We start from the raw sequence: 12,029 nt of genomic DNA on the forward strand, positions 1-12,029 counted from the left end.
TACTCAGACCAGCCCTTCTGGCACCAACAACCATGCCACGTTCAAAGGCACTCAAATCACCTTTCTTCCCCATACTGATGCTCGGTTTGAACTGCAGGAGATTGTCTTGACCATGTCTACATGCCTAAATGCAGTGAGTTGCCGCCATGTGATTGGCTGATTAGAAATTAAGTGTTAACAAGAAGTTGGACAGGTGTACCTAATAAAGTGGCCGGTGAGTGTATATACATATATATATACACACACACACATACATTTACATACACACAAAGATACATTTGTAAAATAATGAATGACTCTCAAAAAGGTGCAACAGTAGAGCGGTTTATTTTAACTTTTTTTTTTTTATATATAAAGAGCATGAGATTAACAGAATATTGTTATTTGTACATAGTAGAAATTAATAAGTGCACCAGATCACTCAAATACCTAAATCCATAGGCCAATTTATGTCTGATTTTAGGATCTATTGGCCTGTCCAAAGTTATTAAGATATTGACTCACTGTTCCAGGAAATAATTTGTGTATGACACAAAAAGAAGATAGATAACAAGAGTTATAAAGGAAGACATTTATGCAGCTTGGTCACAAGATGTTTTTGCTTTGCAGAAATGAAGGCACTTTTTACATAAGGAAATGATCGGCTGACTTCCCAGGGTAATATGTACATCCTGGAAACCTTGAAGGTCCATCACTTTGGATACAGCAGGGAAATTATTAGGCACATTTGTTAAAAGTTCTCAAATTTTTGGCTTGGTCCATACAGTGGATAATAAAGGTTCAGTGCGTTAGAAGTCAATTTGGTCTTTGGCTTTCTACTGGAGCCACGGTCAACTCTGCCCAGGAGTCTCCGAAGGCTGCACAGAAGCGTAGCTGTGAGTAGACTGCCGGTTGAAAAATGACGCTGATCTTTTTGGCTTCACACGTTTAATTTCAGTACCTGAGAGGAAAGGAAAGGCAAAATGGGCATCAATATGACAAGTCACATATTTGTAATTATAGTAGCAGAATTGTACAATAGCTGCACCTAATGCTAGCTCATATTTAAGAACCTGGATGATGAAAGCAGCAAAATATAGTCCTCTCCACAGTGAAATTACAAAGCCAAGAATAATAATAATCTTTATTTATATACAACATGTATATAATGCCAACATATTCCGAAGCACTTTACAATTAAGACATAAGTAGTCATGAGTAAGACTGCTTAGTGCAGTTGAAACGCGTCGATTGGGTCATGTCGACCATGTACATTTTTCTTTTGTATGTACTATAATTTCTTATGAAAAATAAAAAGAAAAGGAAAATCCAGTCCTGTTGAGCCGGACTCCATTTTTTCTATTATCCTTGATGTGAGGCCAGGGCGAGGCCGGTGTCTGAGCCCCAGGTGGATGAGCGTGGAGTAACTGGGTGAGCTGGAATTAAGTTTTTTATAATTAAAAATAAGAGGTTTTTATACAAAAGTTATAAGTTACATAGTTAAAGATAATACAATAATTAAGGCAAAATAATGACGCCCCTGCCAGTAAGAGCTTAACCATTTACAATGAGGTGGGGGAGACAAAGTACAGGGGCTTATTTACAATGATGGCAAAGTACAGGGGCTTATTTACAATGATGGTCCAGCCATCTTGAGGGAGTGGGGGATAGATAAAGGCTGCACGAGCTGCTCACCAGCCAATATGTGTGGTGCTTTTGGGTGCGGTGGAGTTTGATGGAGAATTATGTTCAGAGAAACAGAGAATGGACTATATAAAAGGACTTTGATTAGGGAATGAGATAGGTTGCCTTAAACGGATGTCTTTTTACAGAGTGCCTGAAACTTTGTAAGTTGTGGTTAGTTCTATCTTCTTGGGGAAGAGCATTCCAAAGAATTGGTGCAACTCATGAGAAGTCTTGGAGCCGGGTGTGGGATTAGTGTGGATGTTAGTCAAAAGTCGCTTGAGGAGCATAGAGAATGGGTAGGCCGATAAACAGAAATGAGTGAGACGATGTAAGGCAGAGGTGTCAAACTGCATTCCTCGAGGGCCGCAAACAGGTCATGTTTTCAGGATTTCCTTAGCATTCCACAAGGTGCTGGAATCATTCTGTGCAGGTGATTAAATTATCACCTGTGCAATACAAGGAAATCCTGAAAACATGACCTGTTTGCGGCCCTCAAGGAATGCAGTTTGACACCTCTGATGTAAGGGGTTGCCGCACCGTGGAGAGCTTTGTGGGTGAGAACGAGGAGTTTAAATTGGATCCTGTAATGTATGGGCAGCCAGTGCAATGACTGGCACAGAGCAGACACATCTGAGTGCCGATTAGCCAGATAGATGACCCTGGCTGCTGCATTAAGGATGGACTGGAGAGGGGAAAATCGAGTGAGGGGGAGGTCAATTAATAGAGTAGTCGAGGCAGGAGTGGAACAGGGCAACAGTGAGGGTTTTTGTTGTTTCCATGGTGAAGAAGGGACAGATTCTAGAGATGTTCTTCAGGAGCAAGCAACATGCTTGCACCATTGAGGTTGTCTCTTGTTTTTAATTGTACTGAACAGTAGATTTTATTGACTAAGGCCCCATTCAGTGATTTTTCACATTTGCAAAAAGTTGGTTCAAGTGACATCAGTGTTTTGGATTCACGTTTCACCAGTGTTTGGTCATTTTTTACCATTTATGTTTCATGAGTGATTTTCACATATGAAAAAAAATAAATGCATTGAAAAGCCTCTCCTATTCATTTTTAAAGGGGTTGTCCAGGCTTGGGGCTCAAATCTGCAGTCACTCTATGTGACTGCAGACTTGTGAATCCTCACAGCACGCACTGTCAGGATCCTCCGGGTGCTGGGAGCTGTGGTTTGCAACTAGACGTAGCTGGCATCTCTGAGTTCACTTGTATTGAGCGAAGGCTCGCACGTCTAGTCGGCACGTGATCGCATGTATGCAAATCGCTTCCTTGCATTCACGCGCCCGGCCGCTCCTGCAAATCCTGACAGCTTGTACCATGAGGATTCACAAGTCTTTATCAACCTATTTGGCTTATTCACTGCTCATTGTAATGGTATATGGAGTCCAGGAGATAAAATTGCAGTATAAATTCGTAACTTTCACTATGACATCTGTACCGCTGTAGTTAGAGGATTGTTCCAACATAGACAGGGGACATCCTCCTTACCACATGGTCATGTGCCAACACAGGGATGAGATGGTGGATGGTCGATGCGCCATTGGCCAGATGATGCGCGCTGTCCGATAAGAATGCACAGGGACACAAAAGCTGGCCAAATCAAGCGATCGAAGGATTAGCCCAGATTTTCTATTATAAAAGAGCTTGGAAAACACTCGGCCACGCTACTAGAGACTTACCGTCATCAACGTAATCTATGGTAGTCAGATTTTTAATGCGATTACACACAACGCTTTCCTGTCTGCGTAGATTGGTGCGTTTCCCAGAGTCATGTGAAATCCCAGGAATAGTTTCTGGAGACGGTAAGTCATTACCTTGACTGAGCTCTATGCAATACTCAATCAGGCCACTCATCAGCTCAGCCTGGAAAGAAAAAACTAGTGTCATTCACATCAGCTCAGCCTGGAAAGAAAAAACTAGTGTCATTCATCTTGGTAAAGCCTTACAATAGGTTAAGGCCGTATTATACATTGGAATATAAAAAATGGGATACAGATATATTATATATTTTTTTTAGGTTTTCTACTTAAGGGGTGTCTGTAATAAGGTAGTTAAAAATTGGACTAACAAAGCATAGCTCGCATACTGACTCTTACATATAGAGCCACGTGGCAGTTTGGTAGGTTATACAGTGAAATGGCAGCCATTATATTCCCTAAAAGAACTGTACTTATTTTTCTCAGTCTCTAGAATGGCAGACCTACCCAACAATGGAACAGAAGGGGGTGAAGAGAATAAATAAAGGGAACCAGACAGGAGATTTATGCTGATTTTACCATGGCAGCATGAATCAGACATTGGCAGCGTTATTGCAGATGTGTAAGTAACCTAGATGACACCAATTACAATCGTTGACATCATCACAGAACGGTTGGGATGTGAACTATGGTATATTTTTTTGTTTTACATTCACTGTGTGCAATAAATATGATGTTACTTTACTATTATTCTATGTGCAGGTACAATTAAGGCAATACATGATTTACTACTACTACGTAAATAATGTCTTTCCTGCTGCTAAATTCCAAGAGCCATTAGTTTATTTTTTTCTCATGCAGCCATATACAAGGCTTGTTTTCTTTTGGGGGGATGAGTTGAACTTTTTAATAGAATCATTTTTTGGGTGCACAAAGTAATATCTTTCTATTTCTTTTTCTGGGAGAAATGGGGGAAAAAAACAAAACGCAATTCCACCCTGCGGCTCAAATAATGCATCATTAGAGTCATGCTCCCTAAAAAGAGCACACCTTATGCTGAGAATTTTGTTTTGGAATGAGCAAATTAGGGTTAAAAATTACCTTTTAATGTGACTATTCTTAAAATAAAATAGATTACACACACACACAAAAAACAAAAGTGCAAGTGCATGGACTGACAAACACGTAAATGATTTGGTATAGCAATAGGACCAGATCACCCAGCGGTACTAACTAGTAACAATCTGGAAAGCAAAAATTGTGGGGAAGGCACAACGTGTGGAAGCGGATCCACTGATCACACGATCAGCCAATTGTTTTGCTTTGATGCATCAGAGCCTTTGTTGTGGTGGGTGATGCTTTTGTAGTGAGACTATAACTGCATCTACTATACTTACCATAGACTTGAATGTGTGATCAGCGGATCCGCTTCCACACGTTGTGCCATCCCCGCAGTTTTTTCTTTCGACATGGTTACTAGTTAGTAGCAAAAGGTGATCTGGCTCTGTTGCTATACCATATAATTTACGTGTTTGTCAGTCCATGCACTTGCACTTTTGGTTTTGTTGTGTGATCCATTTTAATTTAAAGAATAGACTCATTAAAAGTTAATTTTAACCCTAATTTGCTAATATCAGTTCAACTTCTGTTGGGTCACCATACCTTCTGCCATCTATGGAAGAGCAAAATAGTGTGAAAAATATCTAACGATATAGCTAAATTCAGTTCAGATGTAGGAAAAAAAATAGAAAAAAATCAATTGAAATACTGTAGAAACACTAATATCCTGTAATTTAAAACATCTGCATGGAATAAAAAAATCTGTGTGTGTGTGTGTGTGTGTGTGTATATATATTAGATAGATAGATAGATTCTAGATATAATGAGAAGTATGAAAGAATAATTTTTTTTTTCTCTGAAGATCAGGGTTCATGGCTTACCGTATTCATGAAGTCAACTATTGGAATGCTTTTTTCATTAAATTTATTTTTGTTATGTTTGTTTTATTGGATATGTGAATAAAATGGAATCCGAGTGGGCATTTATGGTGGTTCTCGTTTCTCACGGTTATTGGAGATTTGGTTGATGTTCCCAGTGGTAACTGAGGATGCGATCATGTCTGTCACAGGGCATTGGTCTCCCTTGGTCCTTTATGGTATGTGACCAACCCCAGCAAATGGGGGGGTGTACGTACCATTATGGGTTAACTATGGCCATCCCAGCACTGTTGGGTTATGAACCTATACCATATGAGACATCTAATAGGCGTGTATGAGGGCTTATGCTCCTTTAAAATACTTTATAGTGTTTTAAACTCCTTTTGTCTTCTAAACTTTTTTTTCCTCTGGACATGTGCAGTTTTTGCGGCAGGATGCCGAATACGGCATGCATATGTTATTGCAGGATGGGGTGAGCCATGAAATGATTCATGAAATGCAGCTGAGTGTAGATTGCCAATTAACATTGAATCGTTTACTGTATGATCTTATGTTTGTATATTATTGCACTGCACTTTAATACACTTGCACTTATCTTTGGCCACTATTTGCACTTTATGTAAACTGTCTCTCATGAGCTGTTATAACCTTTTTGCACAAATACTATTAAGTATGCTTCAATTGTCTGTATGATAAATACCATGTTTGTACACCATTACCTTGCTTGAGAAAGGCTCTCCATGAGCTGAAACGTCGCCACGATGGGCTATTAAACTTGAACACTTTTTGAACTCATTTGCAATGGTGTGCTGCCTCTGACTTTTTGGACTCTCTCTCTCGCTATATATATATCCGCCTCGTTCCTGCACATCCCTGCTCCCCTCATAAGCCCTAGCCATTTCCATGCCACATCCTATTATGGATATTCGTGTGTGAATAAAGAACTGAAGAAAGAGTTGGGGTGAGTGCAGCAATTTTTTCCTTTCTCTTTTTATATATATATATATATATATATATATATATATATATATATATATATATATATATATATATATACACACACACACACACATACATACACATACATACACACTACTAGAATGTAAAGGATTAATACCTGCTTAGAATAGATCTTCAGTAACTTATTTACTGGTGTTCCTTCATTGTCTCCATCAAATTCAAGCCACAGAATGTGTTCTTCCTCGTCTGGGTACGTGTGATCCCAGGACAGCTCGAAAAACTTTAAACTTAGAAGAACATGCTGGAAGACAGTAAAGTGTGGAAAACGTTATATTAAATCCATTTCATTACCCGACGTGTTCTCGCTTTGCGGAACAATAAAGCAGCTGAAAAATACAAACAAAACACAAAAAACAAACAACTCTGAACTTTAATTTAAAAGCAGCTGTTCAGCCTCAACAAAAACTTTAACCGGCGCTATAGATTGCTTAAAAATAATTAAATCAGGCCTATTCATCTGCTGTCATGCCTCCATGGATCCATCATATGTCGATTTTATTAATCTTCTAAAGGAATGGAAGCAATAACATCCTCTTCTCCAGTCATCTTGCCACTGAAGCTTGTGATTGGCTACAAAGGTCAGGTGACTGGAATGGTGAGTAAACAAAAAGCACATTCATTCTATAACAATCTGATCCAATCACCTGACCACTGAGCTAATCAGAAGCCTCAATGGTCAACAAGTTTTATTCAGTCGTCATGACAGCACTAACGAGAGAGGGGATCCGCCCTTCAGGGACAGGAAACCTACAGAGATAAAAGGGCGGCACCTCTCTCCCGCATCAGTTGGTTTCCTGTCCCTGACAGGGGACCCTGCAGTATGCCTTTAGGAAGAAAGGTGAAGAATGAAGATTTGACCCAGGTCCGACTCACCGATCCTGGAGGCGGGAGGTCCCCTTCCTCGGTGTTGATCGCGATGCTGGAAGTGCCGCACCACAGAGGGCTGTGGGGGTAGGCAGCAGCAGAGCAGGAGCAGCCTTCAGGGGGAGTGCTGTCTCTTTCGGTGTCCCATCGCCGCAGGTACGGGTAAGTATTATGTGGGAGGCCCTCCTTCTGATAGCGGGTGTTGGGGGCTCCCTTTAGCTGGGGTAGTGCCCCTAGAGCTGAGTAGATTTCTTTTTTTCCCCTGTGCTGCGTGACCGCACAGTGTTACAGGGGTCACCTGTGCCCTATCAGCCAGCGCTTATGGTCCGCGCTCGGGTGGGTGGCTGCGGCGCGTGGTCAGCGGTGTTGGTGTCCCCTCTGGCTTGTGCGCTGCGTGCGGCGTTTGGGAAGCTGCAGGGCGCACCGGAAGTGACGCGGAAAGGGGCGGGGCCTGGAGCAGCAGCAAATGATGACGTGCGGTGCATGCGCAATAGGCCGCGCCGGGGGGAAAAAACATGGCGGCGCCCTGTCGGAGTTACCGAAAACAGCGTTCGTGGCGGTTTTTTATCAAAGGAGGGGCTGGATACGGCAGCGCTCTCCTGGGGGACAGTGTGAGTATCATTGGTAGTAGTTCTCGTGGAGGAGGGGCCTCCCACATGCTGTAATGTACCGGGCAGTTCATCAGGATTGGCCTGCTGACCCCCATCTGGGGGAGGTACCTTTGGGGGCCGGCTATTTAATGATTCAGCTGCGGCTTCCTCTTGCTTCGCTTCCATTTTCACAATGGAGTCTCAGGAGCAGGATCCGTTGCCTTCAGAGCAACAGTGTCAACCCCTGGAGAAGCCCCATGCAGCGAACACCCAGCGACGTTCTAGTGGCAGTAGTCGTCCTGGAGGTAGTGCTAATCAATCTTCTAAAGCCGGAAAGTCCTCAAGCCGTATGGATGTTGCTTCGGTTGAGAGGGTCCCCCCGCAATCTACGGTACCACTCAGACACTATAGGGGTAAGTGATCGTCGTGAAAGTTCACTTAGTGATTTGTTTCTCCCCTTATTTCCCTTTCTTCGTATCAGGGAAAAAAGCGGTCCTCTAAGTCTAAGCACAAGGAGTGTGCGGAATGTGGTATTCCTCTCCCGGATGATTATGTTAAAAGACTATGTGGTCCGTGTATCCAACGTTTAATAGCGGAGGAGACGCCAGATTTCACTACTAGCCTAAGACAGATGGTTAGACAAGAGATTAGAGGTTCATCAAGATCCCAATCTCATAGTAGAGGGTCTAAAAGATTAGATCCTGGTTCCCCAAGTTCACGGGAGGACAGTGACTTTGGGGATCTTTAGTCGGAGGCTTCTCACACGTCAGGGTCTTCCTCGGACACTGAGTACGGTCATTCATGCTTTTCATTTGACCGGATAGACCGCCTTGTGAAGGCGGTAAATAACACAATTGGAATTGAGCAAACGCCGCCGGAAAAGTCCATGAAGGATGTGATGTTCAAAGGATTGGACCGTAAATTCCGCCGATGCTTTCCGGTCGTAGAGAAAGTTAGCTCCTTAATTTCCAGAGAATGGAAAAAACCCGAAAGGAAGGGTTCTCTTCCTCCATCTTTTAAACGGAAGTATCCATTCGAGGAGTCCGCATCAGCGACGTGGGATAAAGCCCCGAAACTTGATGCAGCCGTTGCTAAGGCTTCCAAGAAATCCTCTCTACCGTTTGAGGATCTGGGAACTTTGAAGGACCCACTAGACAGGAGGGCTGATGTGTTCCTCAAGGGAGCTTGGGAAACTTCAGCAGGAGCTCTCAGACCATCAATCGCAGCCACATGTACAGCACGCTCTTTTATGGTATGGCTGGATAGCCTGGAAGATCAGCTGAAAAACAGGACCCCGAGGGATGAAATGTTATCATCCCTCTCTATGATTCAGGGCGCTGCGGCTTATCTAGCCGATGCATCAGCGGACTCGGTCAAGTTGGCAGCCAGGTCGGCCGCACTTTCGAATTCAGCCTGTAGAGCAATCTGGCTGAAATGTTGGCAAGGGGACATGCAGGCCAGATCCAAATTATGCAGCATTCCGTGCGAAGGGGCGCACTTATTCAGTCCGGTTCTGGATGAATTATTGGAAAAAGCGGGGGATAGTAAGAAACGCTTCCCCTACCTCGGTAGACCCACTTACAGACGAGGCTCTAATAGGAGGTGGTTCGACCGAACATGATCGAATAGAGAAAAACCCAGATATGACGCCAATAAAAGGAAAAGGTAGAGGCTACATGTTTAACTCCTTTAGAGACAACAGGAAGCCACAATGACTGGCGGACCGGGTAGGAGGCAGGCTTTTAGCCTTCTATCCGGCGTGGCGTAATATTTCAAATAGCCCGTGGGTCCTGAACATTATTGAGGTTGGACTAAAGTTTGATTTTCAGATCACTCCTAATGACAGAATTCTAGTAACACCTGTGCGTTCTTCTCCCGCAGAACAGCTGGCATTAGAATCTGAGGTCCAAGAACTCCAACAGAAAGGCGTTTTGGTGGAGGTTCCTGAAGTACAGAGGGGTAAAGGATTCTATTCTCCCCTCTTTCTGATTAAAAAGCCGGATAATACTTTTCGCACAATTATAAACCTTAAGGGCCTAAATAGGTTTTTGTGGATCCCATCATTTAAAATGGAGTCGGTCAAATCCGCAATAAAGTTATTGTTTGACAGGTGTTTTATGGTCGTCTTAGATCTTAAAGAAGCATATTATGTCCCCATACACGTAGAACACCAGCGTTATTTAAGAGTTGCAGTCCTCTTAGGGGAATCGGTTAAACACTTCCAATATAGAGCGCTCCCCTTTGGCGTTGCAGTGGCCCCTCGGGTGTTCACGAAGATAATGGTGGAGGTCACATCTCCATGAGCAGGATATTCTCATAGTTCCATATCTGGATGACCTATTAATAATAGGAAACTCTCAATCACACTGCACGTCCCAACTTTACAAAGTAATTACAGCCTTGCAGAGGTTGGGTTGGATAATTAATTTTAAAAAAATCACGGTTACAGCCTTTAGAGGTTCAAGAATTCCTGGGTCTCATATTAGACTCAAGGTTACAAGAATGCCGTCTACCTGATGCTAAGCTAGAAAAAATCCAACGACAGATACTCAAAGTGATTAACAATCCATTAGTAACATTGAGGGGAGCAATGTCACTGTTAGGCTCACTCACGTCGTGTATCCCGGCGGTACTTTGGGCCCAGTACCACACCAGGGTCCTACAGTGGGAGGTTTTGTACAACACTCGTCTGTTAGAGGGTCTCTTGGATAGTTCTTTTTCCTTGTCTGATTCCACTATTCAGTCCTTACGTTGGTGGTTACACACTCCAAACCTACGTAATGGGGTTCCCTGGGTAAACCATATATCACGTGTAGTGACCACAGATGCTAGTCCCAAAGGATGGGGGGCACATATGGGTGATATGTGGGTCCAGGGGGTTTGGTCACGATCCGAACAGAATTTGTCATCTAACCTTAAAGAGCTATTGGCCGTAGAACGAGCTCTGAGCCATTTCCTTATGTCCTTACAGGGCCATCACGTCAGGCTATTCTCAGACAATCAGGTAACTGTAGCTTACATTAACCACCAAGGGGGAACCCGATCCAGATCTTTAATGGAAGTGGCGGGTCGTATCTTACAGATAGCCGAAAATCATCTTCTGTCGCTCACATCACTGCATATAAAAGGGAAACACAACGTCATGGCCGACTTTCTAAGTCGCAGGAAGCTCGGGCAAGGAGATTGGGTTCTCAATCAGGTCATCTTCGATCAGATCACCCGTCGTTGGGGGTGCCCACAGATAGACCTCTTCGCCAACAAAGAAAACAAAAAGTGTCGCTGGTTTTGTTCCCTAAACCCCAGAGACAATCCGGATGCAGTAGATGCCCTCCTAATTCCATGGCACTTCGATATAGCTTACGCCTTTCCCCCATTGAACTTGATCCCGATTGTTCTGAGGAAGATTCGGGAGGACAGAGCTCATGTAATCCTGATAGCGCCGTTCTGGCCCAGGAGGCCGTGGTTTCCTTGGCTGAGGAAAATGTCCATTTCTCAACGGTGGATTCTCCCAGACCTCCTCTCACAGGGTCCAATCTTCCATCTACGAGTGGCCAATTTACATTTGACGGCGTGGGATTTGAAGGGTCATTGCTAGGGTTGAGCGAAACGGGTCGTTCATTTTTATAAGTCGCCGACTTTTGGCAAAGTCGGCGTCTCATGAAACCCGATCCGATCCCAGTGTGGGTCGGCCACGTGGAACGCGAACTTGGCGCCAAAGTCGCGTTTCAAATGACGCCTTCCCCGCCATTTTTTTGAGCCAATTAATTGTGGAGAGAGAGAGAGAGAGAGAGAGAGAGAGAGAGAGAGAGAGAGAGAGAGAGAGAGAGAGCGAGCGAGAGCGAGAGCGAGAGAGAGAGAGAATTTCATTGACATACATTGGGTTTCGTGTTCCGGGTCCGGAACCCGACTTTACAGTAGAATCGGCCGATTCCATACGATCCGACATCCGAGAAGGTCGGGTTTCACAAAACCCACCTCGATCCTAAAAAACGCTAAGGTCGCTCAACCCTAGTCATTACTAAAGAAAAGGGGGTTTTCAGATGGACTTATTAATACCCTATTAAAAAGCAGAAAAGATTCCACGACAAAATATTTATGTTAGAATCTGGAGAAAATTCCTGTCGGTTTCAGGATCAGTTATGAGTCAGAAAGCTAATACTCCAAAAATCTTGGAGTTCCTGCAGAGAGGCCTAGAGATGGGGCTAGCTACAAGCACCCTTAGAGTCCAGGTTTCAGCCTTAGGCGCATTGTAT

The 12,029-nt window shown here is 43.5% G+C and overlaps 1 protein-coding gene across 1 annotated transcript in view; it reads right to left on the reverse strand.

Annotated features, from left to right (window-relative positions):
- Positions 1 to 311: 311 nt before the first annotated feature.
- FRMD8 (FERM domain containing 8) overlaps positions 312 to 12,029 on the reverse strand; it is a 47,758-nt gene continuing 36,040 nt past the window's right edge. Inside the window, exons 9-11 of the mRNA XM_077287757.1 lie at positions 6,420 to 6,563; positions 3,348 to 3,531; positions 312 to 940 (exon numbers count right to left, since the gene is read on the reverse strand). Of these exons, the coding sequence (XP_077143872.1) occupies positions 831 to 940; positions 3,348 to 3,531; positions 6,420 to 6,563 (438 nt within the window). The 3' untranslated portion in view covers positions 312 to 830. The remainder of the gene's footprint in view (positions 941 to 3,347; positions 3,532 to 6,419; positions 6,564 to 12,029) is intronic.

This window comes from Ranitomeya variabilis, chromosome 2 (genome assembly GCF_051348905.1).
Source record: "Ranitomeya variabilis isolate aRanVar5 chromosome 2, aRanVar5.hap1, whole genome shotgun sequence".
Lineage (NCBI taxonomy): Eukaryota > Metazoa > Chordata > Amphibia > Anura > Dendrobatidae > Ranitomeya > Ranitomeya variabilis.